The sequence below is a fragment of the Hermetia illucens genome, chromosome 1 (genome assembly GCF_905115235.1).
Source record: "Hermetia illucens chromosome 1, iHerIll2.2.curated.20191125, whole genome shotgun sequence".
NCBI classification, from domain to species: Eukaryota; Metazoa; Arthropoda; class Insecta; order Diptera; family Stratiomyidae; genus Hermetia; species Hermetia illucens.
Window position 1 is genome coordinate 175,106,702 of NC_051849.1, and position 21,889 is coordinate 175,128,590.

General features: G+C 41.5%; 1 protein-coding gene across 1 annotated transcript in view; it reads left to right on the top strand.

Annotated features, from left to right (window-relative positions):
- The window catches only part of LOC119659515 (FERM, ARHGEF and pleckstrin domain-containing protein 2), a 449,110-nt gene that overhangs the window by 278,655 nt on the left and 148,566 nt on the right, over positions 1 to 21,889 (top strand). The window contains exons 5-7 of the mRNA XM_038067657.1: positions 11,679 to 11,846; positions 12,018 to 12,119; positions 13,064 to 13,144. Of these exons, the coding sequence (XP_037923585.1) occupies positions 11,679 to 11,846; positions 12,018 to 12,119; positions 13,064 to 13,144 (351 nt within the window). The remainder of the gene's footprint in view (positions 1 to 11,678; positions 11,847 to 12,017; positions 12,120 to 13,063; positions 13,145 to 21,889) is intronic.

Below are 21,889 nucleotides of genomic sequence, written 5' to 3' on the forward strand. Positions count from 1 at the left end.
TTTAATTATCTTGGAGTTGCCACTGGCAGTGACAATCAAAAATAGTGTTTTATTCAGACTCAGTTTGAGACCATATTCTATGAGGGCATTACTTCATGTTTTAAGAAGTTGCTCGAAGTCTGCTTTGCTATGAGATGCTAGAAAAGCATCATCTTCATGGAGCAGTTTGTAGACCGCTGGACGTTCGTTGTTCCGTGTGACAGTGTCCATAACAACCGCAAAGTGGTATGGTGAAAGGGTGTTTCTTAGATGAACATAGAGAAAGACATGAACTTTACTTTTCGGATGGCAGTAGACCAATTTAATCCCGCGTATGAGTTCTTGTGGCACTAGGTGTTGCCGCAAAGACTATCAGATGAGTTTCTATGATACATGTTTGGACGCCTTTTCTAGATCTAGAAATGCAATACAGAGAGGAGAATGCTTCTCACGGACTTTCTTCATGAGTAACGATGGATCGTGTGTTCCGTAAGTAGCGCCACTATTCCGGACAAAACGAGCTCGATTCATGGATATCCCAACGCTGTCGCGAATTAAATTTTCAAAAATATTCATGGTATGGGATTCTATCCTTATTCGACCGTAATTTCACCCTGTTTTTGGACGTCCTTTCTTTTTTTCGTTTTGGAGGGATCTTGCTTTCTTTTTAGTCAAATGGTGTTCTGCCTTCCTCAACATCATCCGTGCCACCTGTCTGTCGCGGCTCGTCGACCGATAAACGAAAGACCGTTCTTGTCATTAACACAACGGAGGGATTCAATATTACGTGTGCTTTGGTGTTGGCTTTCGACAAGTCAATGCAGATGGCCAATCCCAATGCCCAGTCTATCGTTAAGATCTCTGCAGTGGAAAGCTCGGGTAACTGTAAAGGTTTTCTTTGCTTCTCGGTTGGCATTCTTGTAAATTTGCGAATTGGCCAGTGTTTTATTGGTGAGAAACTTATGGTAGGACCGCTTGGGCATTGCCATTCAGAAGCCAAAGTTGGTAATCGCGTAAGTGAGATAATTTCTTCTTTTTCTCTCGAAATCTCCACTATAAAATTTGTGGCGGCCCAGTGCGCTCTTGAAGTGATTTCATCGGTATCTTGATTTAAAATGCAGCAATCAATGGCCAATGTTGAAGTGCGATGATATCACAGGCAACCGGTTTGAGGGAGTTGGAGATAAAAAAATGGCATCTCGAAAGGATATAGCCGATTTGCGTTTTACTACTTGTCCTGTAATACTTAGGAAGAGAGACAATCATTTGATGAACCATTTATTCAAAAGTAAGAGTTCGTGAGTGTTGCTAAAATTAATATGCGCTCGCCACCTTCATTGTGTACTCCAAACCCTTTTCTGCCATGACATTGAATCCCGTCTGCCTTTCCACGCATATTACTATTAAGAGAACCATTTTTCTCAGTATCGCGACGACTTGTTTGTAGAGCGCATACTGCGAAGAAATGATAGCTTCATCACCGCGTCGTCAGATCACTTGACTTCTTTAATAAGATCACGGAACCCCGAAAAGTGGAAATACCACTTCATTTTTATCGAGTTTGTGTTCTTTTTCGCAGGTTTTGGTACCATCGATCCGTCATTCAACTTTGTTTTATTCATCTCTTTCTCACATCTTAACATTTTATTTTGGTATGCTGGACTTCACAAAGGAGATTTAATTGATATAATATTCCATCATCATCAACGGCACAATAACCGGTATCCGGTCTAGGCCTGCCTTAATAAGGAATTCCAGACATCCCGGTTTTGCGCCGACGTCCACCAATTCGATATCTCTAAAAGTTGCCTGGCGTCCTAACTTACGCCATCGTACCATCTCAGGCAGGGTCTGCCTCGTCTTCTTTTTCTACCATAGATATTGCCCTTCTAAGAGTTTCTGGGCTAGATCATCCTCATCTATATGGACTAAGTGACCCGACCACCGTAACTTAACAGGCTACGAAATCGTCCATCCTTATGTAAGGGGTCAAAAATTCCTCGGATGATTCTCCTCTCGGACGCCAAAAGTTCGCAATTTTTCTTGCTAAGTACCCAAGTTTCCGAGGAATACATGAGGACTGGCAAGATCATTGTTTGACCCTATGGTGAGATGTTTCGAGTGGAACAGTTTTTGTAAGCTGAGATAGGCTCGGTTGGCTGCCAACAACCGTGCGCAGATTTTATCATCGTAGCTGTTATCGGTTGTGATCCACCATAGATAGGAGGAATTATCACCGGCCTCAAAGTTGTATTCTCCTATTTTTATTCTTCCCATTTAACCAGTGCGGTTTGATATTATTGATTGGTTGGTTTTCGGTGCTGAAGTTACCACCATATATTTTGTCTTGCCTTTATTGATGTGTAGATCTCTCCCCGCCTGCTCGATCTGGATGAAGGCAGCTTGTACATCTGGGGTCATTCTTCCCGTGATGTCGATATGTCAGCATTGGCCAGTATTTGGGTGGACTTAAAGATGATCGTACCTCTTGCATTTACCTCAGCATCGCGGTTCACTTTCTCCAGGGCCCTATACCCTATCATGCCTTGTTGTAGACCGTTGTTAATGTTGAATGGTTTTGAGAGTGATCCTGCTGCTTTTGTTTGGTGTCGAACATTGGTCAGAGTCAGCCTAGTCAATCTTATCAATTTCGTCGGGATACCGAATTTTCTCATGGCCTGTATAGTTTTAAGCTGGCTATGTTGGCTTTAAAGTCGATGAAATGATGGTGCAACTGATCTTCATATTCCAACACTCGGTGTAACTGGTCGCCTCTATATTTTACCAATTCGATTCCATCGGCTCCTGGTGACTTAGATTTTTATGCCGATGGATTGCACAGACTGTTTCTTCTCTACTTGGTGGTGGCAGTATTTGTCCGCCATCTTCAGTTGGCGGAACCTCCAACTCGCCGATGTTCTGGTTGTTCAGTAGTTCATCAAAGTATTCAACCCATCGCTCCAATATGCCCATTCTGTCGAAAATCAGTCTTCCCTCTTTGTCTCGGCAGGATGAGCATCGAGGTGTGTAAGGCTTCATTCTGCTGACTTGTTGGTAAAACTTCCGCGCCTGGTGCGGTTGGTCCCTATACTTTTCTAATTCACAGACTTGTTGGTTCTCCCAGTATTACTTTTTCCGTCTGTGAAGTCGCTTTTCCACCCGACCGAGTTCGTGATAAGTCTCTACGCGGCCCGCGTTCATTGGGTGTGCAACATTACTCGATATACAGTATTCTTCCGTTCCGTAGCTAGCTTACATTCTTCATTCTTTCAGCCGTTCCGACTTTTTTTGCGGCTGGGGCCAGATATCTTTGTGCCCGTATCAATGATATGATATATGATAAAGAATCCTTTTCCGACTCTACAGTCTCTTCTTTAGGGGCGTGGACGTTTATGAGTCTTATATTTCTTGCCTCGCCTTTCGCTTATATTTTCAAAGCCGATAACAGCAGATTTAATTTTTTGGCTGACTAAGAAACCTGCTTCGAGCGCATGGTTTACTGGATGGCAACTATAATATATGGGGTAGCGGCTATTCTCCAGGAAACCCGTCCCTGTCCCTCACACCTCTTGCACAGTTGTTACATCAGCCTTATATTGGGACAGGGTATCGGCTTGCTGCTCATCAGCTTTCGGTCTATATAGCGAGCGCACGTTCCATGAGAAAATGCGCAAATCGTTATTGCATTGTCATTGCTGGGTTCGTCATTTTGGAATTCGTCCTATCCGAGGCTCCTTCCGTGGCTTCGTAAGTTTAGTTTTCCGTGTAGGGTTGTCAGCTCTGCCCTACCCCCGACCTGGAGGAGGCGAGGAAATCTTGCCTTCATCCTTCTCCGACTGCAGCTTTTCATAAAGAAAGAACTCGCGATCAGCGATCACCACGTGGGAGTGGAGATAGGATTTGTTAGTAGAGCTGTTGGTGTTGGGTCAGCAGGCGTTTCCCAGGTTGTATGCTAAATCGTGGGTACCAATCCACGTTTCGCCCTGATATCTATATTGCTATTTGACCGCTCACCGACATTTGCGCAGCCTATATAACGACGAAATAACGCCACCGTCTGGCTACGGATAAAATGCGGCTCAACAGATTGTGGTGGGCAGGTTATCCGTATCGGTGAGTATGATCTAGCCCGAAAAGTCTATAAGGGCAATATCTGTGGTAGAAAAAGAAGCCATGGCAGACCCTGCCTAAGATAGAGCGACAGAGTAGCCCAGGACGTCGGACAGCTATTAGGGATATCGAATTGGTGGACCTCGGCGCAATACCGGGCTGTCTCTAGTTCCTTACTAAAGCCAGCCTAGACCTTTGATGATGAATTCTACCGGCATGTGGCTCGTACTTCGGCGTACTTCTTCGAGATTGTGTCTGCTCTTTCCAAAGTTGTGGGTTTTTAGCCCATAAACCTCTATCCCTTTTAGCCATATTTTTCAATAAATAGAGAATACTTGAAATTTATTCTAAAATCCCCAGCTTACAGATTTGTCTCTACGTTTGCGGGGCATTAACTTTCCGAGTAATTAGTATTAGTCTGGGTGAAATGTACCCCACCATGGTGTTACACCATCATTTTGAGAAGAGTGACTCTTCCTTCGTTAGCGAATTGGGATATAAAATAATAATTACATACATACATGAAATTTTATTCATCTGATGGATGAGTGAGTGATATATGACTACCTGGTTATTTTCTGCTCTACAGATATTCATATTCGTTTTTAAGGTTTTGTTACTTCAGTTTAACCTTTCTCCGGACACAACGATGCTTCAAAACCCTGCTCCTAGAGTAAACGTACAACTATGGTATACATAATCTACATATGTTTGTAGAGCGGAAGGACTCAGTTTGCTTTTGCAATGTCCTTTTTTTCCTTCGATATCTAACTTCGTGGCGAATTAAATAAATCCTTGGGCGTCATTCTTTGTTCAGTTACTTTGTGATAGGAGCACTTTATGGTAGACCTGAAAGCTTTGTTTTCAGTGTGCAACATTAATTTCACCAAGTCGGCAGCATTAGTTAATATTCGCTTGGGTGAAATATCAACAGCCGCAGAGCTAAATTTATGAATCGTTCTCAAATCTATTAAGATTCTGGTCCTAAAAGAGCACGGATGTATATTTCATGATAATCGGAGCTTCAAAATTCGCACCCTCAAGGTGAAAAATTAATTACTCCTTTACAAATTGTCTTCACTTAATAGAAACTAGACATGTACATGCGTAAAGCTTCGCAATTGCCCAAGCTATAACGTTTCGGGAGGGTGTAATCTGCAGTTAAATGAATAGGATTAGGAAAATTTAATCATTTAGTGTCTGAACTACTCAACAGGCTCCCCTGGGTGTCTTAGCGTCATTGAATTCACAAAGCACCAGGGCGGAACTCTAGCACAACACCGTTTAAGAATGTCAATTGGGAAATTAAATTTGGTTAGAAGCACTTGAAAAGGAGTTTTAGAACGATGGCAAAGTTTGAACTACTTAATGACTTCGAAGGTAGATTAATTCGAATTCGCGTCAGAAGAGTGGAATAGATAGTTATTGTAGGTCGACTATGATGTGACAAATAAACATTCAGCTATGGACCGGAAAGAAGTGCATCGTAAGCGCTGAAGGTAGCTAGCCCCGCATGTATAATTTTCAAAAACAGGACCTAAGCATGTTGTTGCCAAGGCTGACGTACCCCAGCTAAGAATACTTTTTCGACAACTGTTGGTTTAATTCTCCGATTTTTGCAGCGTATTTTAGGGCTATTCATTCAAATTCATTAATTTGTGTAACTCATTTATGTAACTATCTTAAGTGAGGCATGAGATATGAACTGGGTTAAGATCTTAGATAAACTCCAAATGAGCAAGAGTTCTTCGTATTCAAAACTGTCTATATTATCAGATTGAAAAAATAATCACCTTCGCTTAAGATATCTCCAACATTCACGCACATTCAATAACTTTGACTTGGAACCCCATCGCCCTAGGAGGGATGAAGGCAAGTAAGAATGGTGAGTGGGTGATTTTCTCTTTCAAACACCGTAGGAAAATCGCGGCGGTTATTTCCCTCAAAAAACCATAGCGCTTCGAAGGGGGAGGTACTTTGATATCATCATGATAAAGTTTGATTAGTCAATGCCACACTCGGTGAAAAAGAGAAGTGAAAGAGGGTAAGCAAAAACAAGAAGAAGATTGTTGCGATCATCCTGCATTGTAAGGTTATGGTAATAATAATCGCAGGCACGACAATCCAATTGGATCAAGGCCGTGACGCGTGCTAAAGTACTTCATTCAATACCGCAGCGATACACTACAGGACTACGGTACACTTCAGGGGCAGTCTGGTCAGCAAATTACGACTATGATTATAATTATTACCCTGATTTGACTTATATACTCATTCACGAGGCACTGTGCCATCCGGAAAGTCTATGCTGCCTCAATGAGGGCCTTACCAGTAAGGTTATTATTAATAATGACACAAATATAGCCCCTTTTCGGGGCGCCATAATTTTGTAAGAAGTAATAACTCTTATTTGTTTTTTACAGAAGCAGGAAGGTGATGCCTTTCCTTCCTTGTTCATGCATTTCTGACCCGCGGAGCATCAAGCAAAAATTTACCATGATGATATCAAAGTACTTCCCCTTTGAAGCCCCAAACTTTGACTCTGACCGCCGCGATTTCTCAACTAGGTTTGGGAGAGCGGAACTCCGCTTATCCCTCCGGGGAAGGGGTTGGAAGTTTAATTATACCGTTTTGACATTTGCATATATCCCCAATTTTGACTCCCGATAAATGGTTATCCCGATATTTTGAGCCAAATCGGCAATCCCTTGACCACACGAATTTTCGGGATTCTACTGTCCGTAATACTTATAGATGCATATATATACTTCCTTTCGTATAGTATGTAAGGCTCTAGACTATATAAGAAGATACGTTAATGGACGTAGATGTCGCTTGTTGGCGCTGGCGTATTGCGGCTTAGCATGAATGAGAAACGCCAGTGAATAAACGAGTGTTGAAAGATAAGATGCAAGCTGCGTTATCTACCCCTATACTAATGTTATGAAGGTTTTTTCTACGTCACCGTGGTGCAACATTTGCTGGATGACATCGCGTCGCAGGTTACCTTCAATTCTATATTTGTGCTGTCAATCGTAAAATGGGCTTGCGAAACTGAAATTGCCGCTCTAACAAACTATCCTTATATCTTATGGGAAGGAAAAGTCTGTCAATAACGAAAAGAGAAAAGGATACGTGCAGGTGTTCGTTCCTTCTGATTTTTCACAATAACCCCGTACGCTTTTTGCGTGCCGCCTCTACCTGTTTCTCTACAAGGTCCAGTTTTCTTCGCAGATTTTTCTTATTCAAAGCGTCCAGGAGGCCAATACTGGGATTTCGTTATTCTTCAAATAGTTTAACCACCTATTGGTGAGACTCGCTGCCTTATGATGCCAGTGTCGTATGATTTCAACCTAAATTTAATTATTGGACCTCGTAATTCCAGAACACCATTTCTAAAATGCTTTCAGATACAAACCCTGATTTGAGGGGAACACCACTGCATGCTTATTGTCCAGCTGAAGATAAATTGCCTGGTGTGAATAGAGCACTATGTTACATTACTATGAGTCGGAGCCTTTCCGTCGAAAAACTAAAATGTAAGCGGAAGGCTGTGCACTCTGCGTTTGCGAGGTATATGATGGCAATATCAGCGCCAAAACCAGAACCGAAAGAACGAACAACATCGAATCGCACTGGACAAGCAAAAACGAGGAAATCCGCGCACGGTTGTTGGCTGCAACAGAGCCCAGTTCAGCTTACAAAAACTGTTTCGCTCTCTCCATAGGGTCAAAGCTCTTACTTTACAAGACAATGATCTTGCTAATCTTTTGTATTCCTCGGGGACCTGGGTTCTTAGCTGAAAAAAATACGAACTCTTGGCCGTGTTCGAGACAATAACCCTCCGAAGAATTTTTGGTCCCCTACATGAAGATGAACAAGTCCGTAGCCTGCATAACGACGAAATCTATGAGCGATACATCGACCGTCTGGTTGTGTATCAAATACGGCTCAACAGGTTACGGTAGGCGGATCACCCAATCCGTAGCCCAGAAAGTCTATAAGGGTAATATCCTTGGCAGAAAAAGAAGAAGAGGCAAACCCTGCCTGAGATGGAACGATGGCGTAGGTCAGGACGCCAGAGCGATTTTAGGGATATCGAATTGGTGGACATGGGCGCAAAACCTGGATGTCTGGAGTTCCTTATTAAGGCAGGCCCAGACCGGATACCGGTTGTTGCGCCTTGATGATGATGTGATACATTACCTGTTTATCATTGTAATTTCTGAACGACTCCGAATATCAATAAATCATATTCCTCTTATATTCTACACTATATCTAGGTGCAATTTATGCCAAAAAAATCGATTTCTCGGATCCGACACACGGGATGATCCCCTTAATGGTTAAGTATGTGAAAAAAACAAACAGCAACAGGTGCCATAGGGAAAAGGGTTTGGAGCATGCACTATGGGTGGTGGTGCATGTATTGTTGATTTTGCGGCCACTCACGACCTTATACTAAGTTAATACATCGTTCATCAAAAGATTGTCTCATCTTCCCACAATTTTATAGTGGGAACAGTAAAACCCAAATCGACTATATCCTAATAAGACGTCGGTATTTTTTCACCATCACTGACTGCCAAACCGTTCCGAATGAACCCATCGCGATTAACAACCTTTACGAAATTTCAGTTAAAGTCACGAACCACAAAGCACTCTATGCAGCCCCCATTATCGAGCTTGATAAGCAGTTCAACGATCAAGATACTTGGCTGACGATGTCTAAATGAAGGTCCGTGAAAAGAAACGCTTCTACCATAAGTTTCTCGATGATAAAACGTTGGCGGATTATCTAACTTACCAGAAGATGAGCCAGAAAGCAAAGAAAGCATCGCTGCTACTTGAGTGGTCCATTACAAAATTCTTTACCTAGGTCAAGATATTTGTATCTTTATCCAGTTCTTCCCCAAAAACAAATTTAAAAAGCGAAAAAAGGCCTTCACACGGAAAGACCCCCTTAAGATCGCCCCCTTGACGATATAGTTATCGGCCGGCACACTACCGGTCTTCGCATTCAGAAGTTGCCAAAAGGCGTCTTTCTCATCATCAGGTCGACCTGCCTGTTGTGCATATACAGTAAAGAAGTGACTAGTGTGATCAGTTGATATAATGCTGAGCTTCATCAGTCGGTCATAAAATCGTTCGACTTCTTTAATGGCATTACGGAAACTCTCAAAGGGAGTGATGCGAACATCATATTGAAGTTCCTTTATCTCTCCAGTACTTGCAGACAAGTATTTATTTTGCTCGAACTAATTTACTTGCGACCTGATACCGTCCATGCATCTAAAACCCTTACTCATATCTCGGCCAGCATTCTGCCGTATCGGCTTAGGCGAATGGCTCATCATTTTTCCGAGACTTTGAATTCAACACGGTCATTTTTGTTTTCAACGAAATTCTTGGGTTGCCTGTCACCAAGAGAGATCAAGTAGGATGTAGCCTAGTGGGGTAACGCGTGCTATACTTTATTTTTTTCTTTCCGTGATCTCACAATTTTATTTTTGATTTACTCAGGGTAGCATAAAGTACGTTTTCTCAAACGCCTCCAGTATGCTATGTAAACAAAATGGGGGAAATATGAAAACAAGCGACAGACGGACAGTGACCTGATTTTCCAATCAAAAGGGAATATCATGTGGCGTTCTCTGAAAGTTTTAAAAGGAAAACCACGGCAGAAAAACTGGGCATGAAGGTAAACAGAGAAAAAATTGACATTTGAGTAAAAAAGTTGCTTTTTCTCCGCTATACAAAAGACTTTTCCAATCAGGCATTATTTTTGCCCTCGCTTGATCCTAAATTCACAACAAATTAACGGATGTTATTGGAATGTACTAACGACTTTTGATGCTAGTTGATGTCAGTTTTTCCTTTTATTTAGTAATATTGTTTTGTTGCAGGTTCGAAAACCAATTTCCCTCCCACTTCTTGAAGAGACACACTGAAGAAGGGAATAGTTGTTTTCCGAAGTACAACTCTCCGCAACTTTTTTACTTCGTGTAACTTTCCGTTTACAATTAACCTCCAACTTAAACTATCTGAGTCCTGTGCGATTTGAAATTGAAGGGAGGACAATTTGTGTGAGAGGTCAGCAATTGAGCCACTCTACCAGCAGCAATATTCTGCTTCCACGGTATTGGATGACAATTTGAAGTGCAATGTTAGCTGCATTATTTCCCAGTTTCTACTTGCAGCCCTAGAAACAAATTGAGTTGCTTCCCCATTGACTATTGTTATTATTATTTTATGTTTTAATGATGCACATATAGTTCACAATGTACCAGATCACCAGTTAAATCAAATAATCCAACTTCGCTCATTTGGAACTATCATCATCATCAACGGCGCAATAACCGGTATCCGGTATAGGCCTGTCTTAAGGAACTCCAGGCATCCCGGTTTTGCGCCGAGGTCCGCCAATTTGATATCCCCAAAAGCTGTCTGGCGTCCTGACCCACGCCATCGCTCCATCTTAGGCAGGGCCTGCCTCGTCTTCTTTTTCTACCATAGATATTGCTCTTATAGACTTACCGGGCTGGATCATCTTCATCAATACGGATTAAGTGACCCGCCCACTGTAACCTGTTGAGCCGGATTTTATCCACAACCTGACGGTCATGGTATCGCTCATAGATTTCGTCGTTATGTAGGCTACGGAATCGTCCATCCTCATGAAGGGGGCCAGAAATTCTTTGTAGGATTCTTCTTTCGAACGCGGTCAAGAGTTCGCAATTTTTCTTGCTAACAACCCAAGTCCCCGAGGAATACATGAGCACTGGGAAGATCATTGTCTTGTACAGTAAGAGCTTCGACCCTATGGTGGGACTTTTCGAGGGAAACAGTCTTTGCAAGCTGAAATAGGCTCTGTTGGCTGACAACAACCGTGCGTGGATTTCATCATCGTAGCTGTTAGCGTTTATGATTTTTAAGATAGGAGAAATTGTCAACGATCTCAAAGTTGTATTCTCCTATCTTTATTCTTCCCATTTAAGCAGTGCGGTTTCATGTTGTTGGTTGGTTGGTTTTCTCTCTGTCTCTTATGGTTTACGTAATAATTTCTATCAAAAGTCAATCACGCTTCACCCCACAGCAAATCCTGAATCAATTGAGATGCTTTTGATTGCTGAACGATACACGAAATTGATCGAATGCATCATCTAGCGTGTCTAAGCATTGTGTGGCATTGGTACATTAAGGGATGTTTCTCAAATTTCCATACTCTATGTGAAATCTATTTCACATAGAGGAATAACAGAACGTCTCTCAATACAGACAATCCCAAAAGCCAACCCAATTATCAGAAACCATCAACTGTATTAATTTCTCGACCTAGGAAGGTGAGTTCCAAAGGAAATAGAATCCAGGTAGCTCTGGGACTTGTTTATAACATGCATAACGATAGCCACTTGTAAGATATTAGATTGAAGCTTCTCATCCATGCAACCTGATAATCAGCCTTGTCGACTACAGTTGATAGGGCAAATCCTTTGTGCATCGACTTCCCTAACTGGGACTGTATTCAGCTTATTACAAAGTTCGTACTAATTTCATGTAACACCGACTAATTTACTATCGTCCCACAGATACCATCAACACGATGGAGTGCAGTACGATGAAGACTTAGATAGTTCCTATTTTCGACGACGTCCGACTTCTATTTTAAGTACAAGCAGCAGTAGTGCCCAAGTCGATGCCAAACGCTACACGTGGATGCCAGCGGATGAGGAGGCTGTACGTTTAGAAGGTCCCAGGTATGTATGTAAATATTTTATTTCCGGTTTGTTAGCTCAAACAGTTGGTTGCCCAAACTAGACAGTACTGGAATTGTGTATACCAAATAAATGCATACAAGGATACAGCAAATATCCAAGTACTCTAGGCAAATTTTAGCTCTCATTAATGCTAACTTAATGAATTTTCAGACCAATTTGTTCCGACTACGATGACTTCCAACGAGGACCATACGTTGTTGGATCATATCCACCGAAACCGTACCTAAGCCAAAGCACCGAACAAATTGCCGGGTAACTAAATTTTCAATTATGTTGGTGCACTTACATCCCATGCACTGCACATACCGACTTTACACCAATTAATCTACTCATTTACTATGCAACGTACGTGAGTTTCATGTATAGAACTCAGTCCTCCTGTAGCACCTGAATTGATATTAGAACGCATATCAACAGTGTCCTTAGGATGCTGTTAATCGCCTTTTGTAGTCGCTGCCATTATTGGCTGGTTGGCGATTTTCAAGATTGGGTCAATTCTGTCAAGCCATGCTTAGTGCATTTTCAGCAAAAAAGAGGATACGAACCTACAAAATATTCTCTCATCTGCAAAATCAGATTTTAGATAGATTAACTTTAGAATTTCATGGCACCTTGATTGCATGGAGCACTAGATCGTCCTAAAATACATGGTTTATTTTACGGCGAACTATCCCCTTGTTTATCTGAAAATGGGAATCATTTTCGGCCTATTTACTACGTAGTTAAATTAAAAGTTTAAAACCTTTTTTGAAAGAAAATTAGCGGAGAGATTTTGACAGGAAGAGGGGAAAAGGAAGCCCCTTCCGAGAGGTTGGATTGAAGCAAGTTTGTTCATATTTTTGGACTTAGTTCAAATTACACATTTCGGCCAGCGAATTTAATGGCCCTATAAAGTTCCCATGAGGATTTCTAACCTTTGTCCGAGATCCTTACATAGAACACAAATGCACGTTTGTATATAGACAGGAATGGTTCTGTTGCCCGAAGCTAGTGAATTTCTAAATGTTTGTCTAATGGTATATGTGTTTCTGTTAGTACCACTGTTTCCAGAGAACACACCTCCCCATATCATGCCATCCTGTTGTAATATATGTAGCCGTAGCTTGAAATCAGCCCACGGAAGAGCACATTCAGTAAATTTAATTGAAAATCATTTATCACAAAACCCTTTCTCTTTTTCCTCCCTCTTCATTTAGACTTTATCGATGTCCTGCACACATTGGCTTACCACCACCACCTCCGCCACCTGCCGCATCTGTAGATACAGCCGCATCAAGGTAATTAATTGCTTTACTTAATTTAGTCGGCCAATAATTGAAATTTTGTTCTTTCGGTTTAAATCTATTGGGAGCTTAATGGTGTTTTACGTGCTGCACTACATTATAGAACACGTATTACTCGGTGTAGTGTAATTAATTTGCCTCTGGGCTTACAGATTTGTTGGTAGCAGGACATATTTTTGAATTAAATATTTAACAATTTTAATTTGTTCCTAACCAACCTAGTTTGAACCAAAATTTGAAGCATTAATAGCCAACGATGTTTTTATTATTTTCAAATCAGCAATTAATTACGAAAATGTTGGGGCCAGTAAATTTTAAAGCTCTGAACATGTTATATGTATTTGAATTGCCTAAAGGGTAGCACTGATAAGGCCATGTCATACTCGTATAATAATTCCAATAATTCAGAACCCAAAAAAATGCGGTGTGCCTATAATTATATTCCACCACATTGCAGTCAACAGCAGTATGTTGGTAATAATAGTGTCAAGGATCGCCACATTATAGAAAAACTGCCCTTCAATGGTTATAGTATACGTATTAATTATAGTATGTCGATCAAACCTATAACCGACGTGGGATTTTACACACATGCAAGTTTGTTAGGCAGGCATCCCCCAGTGCCTTAACTCACTTTGCATAAGTGCTGAAAATTGTCCCACAATATGTATGGAGGCTTCATCATTCTGCTCACATGATCTTCAGTCAGCGTCCACAAATATCCTAAACTTTTCCAGGCGAGTGTTCAGCCTGCAAGAACCATTGAATATGCTTACTATGATGGTAAGGCTCTTTTTGGTAAGTAGCCACTCCTGCGAGTGCTTGGGTTTGTACACCCCCACGAAAACCTTGGACTGTTCCATTCCTGCTGAGTTCGTCTAAGATAGCTCCCACAATCATTCCTCTTCATTCCTTAGCGCCATAGGCATAATCATCTTCCCAATTTCGCAAAAGGGATCTGGATGGTATAGCAGCACTTCTGTAATTTTCCTCCATCCATTACCACATTGCCTTCTAGCCATTCTTGTTCTGGAACCCAGTGTATCTAGTCCTTGTTGTGTGGTACAAGCACATTCAGTCTATTGAGAAATTTCCATCCCAGTTAACAGTCCACGTGTTTGGATCGAAGTGGCTTCAGAGCTACCTTGCTGCCGGTCAGAATGACAGTACTCTATCCCCAAGAATTCATTTGGAAGTTGGTGTATATTACTTCTTTCTTTACTAAGTCGATCTGGGGCGGATACCGATTATTGCACCACTTTCGTGCATGATTCGTATTGATTTTTCCGCCTGAAATATGGCCATCGGTTCAGAGTACGCATTTTTAGGGCTATTGACCCCTGCATACGCTCCTCCAGTTGTAAGAAATCCATCAGTATACCAGGCCCGAGTACAGCTGCGACGCTCTCTCAGTTTGCCCTGTAACAAATTTTTTGACAGCTCTCCGGGTCGCTGATACTCCGGAAAATGCCGTGCGGCACATCCTCATCCTCATCCCCAATGATACGCACATAAGCTAGTCTTTGAAGTTTGTGTAGTTCTCTGGCTGTCGTGCGGAGTTCGGTTTTATCTGCCCAGATTACCGCCCCTTAGGTAATCATCGGCCTTGATATTGCAGAGTATATCCAGCGTAGTATTTTCGGATCCAGAGCAATTTGTGGTTTAGCAATAATAGGAATATATGGTGATATTGTGGCTTTGGTTAGAATGACACACGGTTCCGCCTCCTGCGCAAGGAACGAGTTATTCTCAATCCAGTTTGGATTCTACCATCGAGTGTATCCTCATATTTGCCCCTAGGAGCTAGTTGTCTTCTGCGATCGAAAAGGAAGATCCACGACGGATCATATCCTCGATCGATATTTATCCTGCCTTAGATGTATTATGAGGCGCAGCCTTCCAGGTTTCCACTCTTGACATCCTCAGGTCATTATAGTAGGGTATACCCATATGTAAGAAGAGTTTAGAGGGGTTAATGATGGAAGAAGGGATCCCTCAAATTAAACTGACACTTAGTTAAAAGACCTGGTACAGTATATTTCAATTAAAAAGAAACGAAAAAAAATAATAAGGGATAAATGATAATCAAAGTAATAAAATGTAATAATTAAGTATAATAAAAATAGATCATGCGAAAAGAGAAAAATAATTCCTAAGGAAATAAATCAAAGTAATAAGAAGAGAAACGAATAAAAAAAATAAATCAAAATAATAATAAATAATATAAGAAAAAAAAACTAATAAAACCATCCTAAAACTCAAAACCCCTGACCCAGAGCTCTAGGATTGGTTTACCATCACAAACCGAACCAAAATATAGTTCAATAATCTTAAAAATGTAACATCGCTCGAAGCTTGCGGATTCAAATGAATCAAAGTAATTGAGTGAAAGGTAAACTCGTTCCTTTACATGATCTTTTCGTGCTGATTGGAATTTAAACGTTCAAAACAAACTCATCAGAACAAGATAGGGTGGACGTATTTCAATATTTAACCTGTACCACAGACACTCCTGATTTCTTTTGCTATGAACCAGATGATCTAAAAACACATGACGATAAGGAGCTTCTGTGTCAGCGACGGCGTGCAGAATGAGGCGTCAAGCGTTCAAAACCATCAACACCCTTCAAGGGCTGTCGCAATATGACTCCCTACTATTGACACGAGCTGACCACATATTATATTCGCTAATTTCAAATCTCACTCGGAATTTTCAAGAAAACTCCATAATTGCCAACCGTCGTTTTTGCTTCCACTGCATGAATTTCGATCCTTTGACTTCGTCCGGCTTTCCGGGAAATTTCTGTTTCCAGACGCACGAAAATTTGCAATCTTTGCCAGCCGAAAAACGCGCACTTTGCCACGATAATTCTGTTGCGCTGATAATACTAAAGAGAATTTCAATATTCTTCAATTCTCAGTATTATCGAAGTTTTCGATTCAATTCAATTAGAACGCAGACACTTTCCTTTTGCACGATCACGCCAAAACTCCGCTCGTCGTTTACTCTCTTATCTACCATGGTACGAGCCACTTTCCATCCGAACTTTGCCAAAGACGAAAACGGTCTTCTCAGTACTCAACTCCCCAAAAAATTCAATGTCCAGCTCATCAGATGCCCATCACATCAGCCGGTATCGGTTGAAACATTGCGTTGCGGAAATAACAACAGGGTTCCAAAATTAGGTACAAGCAAAATAGGTGAATGTACGTTCTTACCGTCCAATATTGCTAGCTTCATCCTCTCGACTTGTTGGTAAAACTTGTCGGCCTGGTGCGGTTGCTCCCTGTACTTTTCTAATTCACAGACTTGTTGGTTCTCCCAGGCTTCCTTTTTCCGTCTGTGAAGTCACTTCTCCGCTCGACGGAGTTCGTGATAAGTCTCTGCGCGTGCCCGCGTTCTTTGAGAATGCAACATTACTCGGTATGCGGCATTCTTCCGTTCCGTTGCCAGCTTATATTCATCGTCAAACCAGCCGCTCTGCATTCATCAAGGCTGAGAGATGGCGGCGTTCGATCAACACGTGGTCAATTTGGTTGAAAGTGGTCCCGTCTGGAGAGGCTCACGTTTGTTTGCGGAACGCTTTCTGCGCAAAGTAGGTATTTCCAACAACCATTTCGTGTGACACTGCTAATTGAATAATCCGCAGTCCGGTATTATTTGTATTTTGATGTAAGCAATTGGAGCCAATGTACCGCCTGACTACGGGTTTCGCCCCTGGCTGTCAAATTCCCTAAGTATATCTGGGACATTCTTCGAGGGTTTGTTCTACTGCCTCGTAGAAGGTATCTTTCTCCGACTCTGCAGTCTCCTCTGTAGGGGCGTGAACGTTTATGAGGCTTATGTTTCTAAACTTGCTTCGCAAGCGCAGAGTGCATAACCGTTCGCTTATGTTTTCAAAGCCGTTAACAGCAGGTTTCATTTTTTGGCTGACTAAGAAACCTACTCCGAGCACATGGTTTACTGGATGACCGCTATAATATATGGTGTAGCGGCTCTTCTCCAGGAAACCGGTCCCTGTCCATCGCATCTCTTGTAGCGCTGTTATGTCAGCCCTATATTGGGACAGGGTATCGGCTAGCTGCTTATGAGCGCAAATGCGCAAATCGTTGATCCGTTGTCGTTGCCGGGTCCGTCGTTTTAAAGTCCGTCCTGTCTGAGGCTCCTGTAATGGCTTCGTAACAAGTTGTTTTCCGTGTAGGCTTGTCATCCCTACCCAACCGCCAACCTGGAGGCCCAGTTGGTACAGTTTGTCCCGTTTTTAGGGGCGGGAGACTCGCCTTCATCCTTCTCCGTCTGCAGTTTTTCATAAAGAAAGAACGCCCAACGATCATCACGTGGAGGTGGAGATAGGGTTTGGTAGTAGAGCTGTTGGTGTTGTTTCAGCAGGCGTTTCCCAGGTTTTATCCTCCATCGTGGGTACCAATCCACATTTCGCCCTGGGACCTATACTACCCTTTGACCACCATGGTAAATTGATGGGAGTAAATCGGGGAAGTTAATGGATGTTAAGACGGAGAAAATGAAGGAATATTGCATATTATTTAAAGCACTCTCCCGCCAGATTGTCCCTGGGCAAGACAAAGAAAATGGAGTATATAGCGTAAAGTCGCGGACACTACAATGTACGAAACAAAAGAGGCGCTGACAGCAACTTCAAGATCACCTCTGGGTAGTCACTAGTTTTCGGTTGAGTATTATGTTTGCATCTTCTTGCAGTATGTAAAGCATCGATCATCTAAGCTTAATCCCAACCTAACTGCTTTCGGCAAAACTCCAATATTATTCTGATCAGACGCTGGTACCTTGAGCAGCGCGCCAGAGAATATCGATGGGCATTGGGTTAATATCAAGGAGACAGAAGTTCCCGCAAATTTTGAACAATGCGTGTAATGCATCACTAAAGACATTGCAAGAGATCATAAGTCTTTCGATAATCTTCAGAAGGACTTCAACAGCAGACTACTTATTTCTGTATCATTTGGTAAACTATGTAAAGTCTGTAAAGGGTACGGACTGTTCCTCCAAAGAGAATTGAAATTTTCTACCATTATTGCACTCAATCGAACAAAGTTGTCAGTGCTGGCGGTCTCCGTGTGAAATTTTTGGGTGGAACTCTGACACTCTCTAAAGAGCTCATTATTAGATATTAGGAATCAAAGACCTTTCAAAATTATTAGAAGGACAGGATCATCGTAGAGATTCCTACAAAAGGCACGCGTCTGAAATGTGACACCTGGAAGGGTATTTTTGTGTTTCCTTCAATCGTAAAAGTAATAACTAAAATTATTCTCAAACGCATCAGACAAAATTTCAAAATTTTCATCAGTTGAGAGCAGTATCCGTAGTTGAGGTTTCCATCTCCCCTACTCTTCACTGATTTCAAGAAAGCTTTTGACAGCGTGTGCAAGGTGTGTATTTCAAATGCCCTATGATGGGGTGAGGAGAATTCCGGAGAATAATTTACTATTATCAGAAGGCGCAGCGACATATTACGATGCAAATTGCCACGTACTGTATCGGGGTATCAGCGGAATTAGAAGTCGAAAGGGCAGTTCGCCAAAGTTGCATTTTATTAGCGATTTTCTTCCTCTCATTATAGGTGACGCGTGTCCGCTTATCTGAGTGGTTAGAGCACAGGGCTATCGTACGGAAGGTCGCGGTTCAAATCTCCCTGGTGACAGTGGGATTTGTATCTCGATTTAACGTCGGATACCAGTCGACTCAGCTGTGAATGAAAATCTGAGTCAAATCACGGGAGAGCGCAATGCTGGGTACTATAATCCTGTAGTGTACCGTTACGAGCTTGAATGAAGTGCTCTAACACACTTCAAGGCAATTGGATTGTTGTCTTGAACATATATTTGAACATATATTGAAATGGGACATATTTTTAGATATAGATTTCATCTAAGCTCATCTTCTCGAATTTGCTTGAATTTTTGTTTTAGATAATTGCCACGCCATAGACAAATGTGCCTCCTTTAATCCGCAAAGGAACTACAGGGCGCAGAACATAGCTATTCGCGCCGATAGTCAAGCAGCTATCAAGGCACTTAGGTCCAATCAGGTGAACTCTAAACTAGTGTGGGAATGCCTTGAGAGACTGAATACACTCGGCTGTTCCAACAAAGTCTGGATACTTTGGGTTCCGGGCCATGCTGGGTTGGAAGGCAACGATGCAGCGGACGAACTAGCCGAGAAGGGAGAAGGGACGCCTTTACACGGGACAGAACCCTTCTGTGGAATCGGAAACAGTTTCATGGCTATGAATTTAAGAAATGAAGAGGAACGGTTGAGGGAACTATACTGGGCGGGCTTACCAGGGATGAAGCAGTCCAGAATTGCTTAAACCTCACCAAAAAGAACCTCTGAATCATAGTGGGAATTCTCACTGGTCATTGTCGGCTGAACTATCACCTAAGAAAGCTAGGAATATCTCGTGCACTTTATAGTTCACGTAAAAACTAATATCACTTTCGGAAACTACCAACCGAGACTTTTGATTTGATACCCCACACAACAATATCCGACGAAAAAAATTTCTAAATTGCGCGGGATTTTATAGTTCTCATCTGTCCACCAAATTTCGTTCGGGTCGGTTAAGCCATTTTGGAAGAAAATGTGCGTAGCAAACAGACTAACAGACTGACAGACAGGCAGATAGACAGGGGAGCGTACTTTAACTTTTAACTTTTTTCACGAAAAAGTGAAGCATCATATGGCGATTACCCCTGAATAACATCAGTTTATTTTAGCCTAGTTCATACATTAAGTTGAAGCTATCCATACCAGGGGTTCTCTATATTTGGCCTTCATAAATCCTCCAGGTTTTGAAATCTATACCCGCATTCTGATCACCAGCCGTGTGAATGATTCCAAGGGCGAATATTCCATATTCGACATTCTTTATCCTGTTCACCTCGGTTTAACCTAACCGCCAAAATAAATAATGGAGGTTGTATGCAGATGCCCTCATCGGTACAATCCAAATAGAAAAGTCCTTCGTAAAAACTTTCGTTGTAATAATGCGATTTCCACCAAACTTGGTAGGTTGCTTTATGTTGTAGCCTACATTGCTGCCAAATTTCATGATTCTAGGATGATTTTAAGGGGGGTTTTGCAGTCAATTGCTAAATATTATAGTAATATAATATAATAATATGAATAATGAAGGGTATTTCGGCACCTAAGCACCATATAGTAGCAGTCTGTTGTTCAGATTTTTCAATTGGGTAGTTTCTGAGAATGGGTTTGTGAAAGAAATGACCAATTTCGATCCTCGCACTCCCCACCTTTCCAACAAATGTTAAAACTAACCGAGGCCTTTCATTTGATACCCCACATAACTATATTTGGTGAAAAAAAAACCCTTTTGCATATATGAGGACCATCCTTAAATTCGAGGTAGAATGATGTAACTCACTGTATGCGGGAGCGTTCACAGTTCCCATCTTTTCACCAAATTTGGTGTCAATCCCTATAACCGTTTCCGTTGCGTGTAACAGACAGGCAAACAAACAGACAGTAAACCAATTTTGATAAGGTTTAGTTTTACACAAAACCTTAAAAACAGAACCAGTGATGGGAACGGAATCTCTCATTAAACTGCCTAATTTTCTTCAACAGAAAGATCTTAAGTACAGTAGGAACAATCATATCTGCTATGGTTCGTTTCTAGCCCCTTGCTAATATTGAAACTCACGTGCACTTATCAGCGGAGGACTCCAGATGACGAAGGCTTACTGTCTCTGGTAAACAAAGAAGAAATTAACCCTTCTGCAACAAAGCCCAGACATGTGAACCTGTAAGTCAAACATATACATATATATACATATATATTTGTAGTTCTCGAACTCTAGCCAGAGACATAACCAAGACTAAGAAATTCTTTCGACGGGCTGGTTGCGAGAAGAAGCACTTGATTTAGCCCCCTTATCACCATCTTGAGAATTGGGATATCACTGCGTTAATTACGTTCAACTGCATGCATGACTCCCATGAAGGTTTTTGTATCTGGAAAGCCTGTAATAAATTGCAACCTACTCCACTTTGAACCTGATAACGAATGGAATAGGGACAAAAAAAAATTTCTTCAAATCATAAAACTTTGGATCTCATATTTTCAAAATTTTTAGGATCACAGCAAATATTGAGTCATTAGTCGTCTCTTTGGAAAAATACTACCATTTATCTCTGTAAGTTTTTTGTAGGAATAAGTTTGCAAAAAATGTGACTCTACCGTCCAGACAAGAATGTAGAACTAAACGCCACTTGATAACCTTATCACATATTTCTTGCGCCTGAGGTTCGTATTCTTGGTGAATTCTGTTTTTACAGCGGTTTAATTCGCTGCCCGTTAAAAGTAGAGTACGTATATTTCTGATTAATGCTAATCTGCAGAAATTAGTTTTGAATGAATTCTGTTTTTACTATCACACCATCATTGATGCAACTACTTGAGAGTGACCATAGGAAGAAAGGTTTTGCAAAATAGAGGAAAAATTTAACTTTGATGTGTTGTAGTGAGTTAAAAAAGGATATATCCTCCTAACGTGGCATTGCTATGGAAATTCCAATTTCCAGAAAAACTAAAATCCAAATTTGAGGACTCGAAACCCAAAACCGAGTTAATAAAACGGAGGCATCCGATATAATGAAGAAGGATGACTTCTACCAGCAATTATATGCAGTTCAGTAGAGGTTTTTAAAGGTGCCGTTATGATCATAGGCTATCT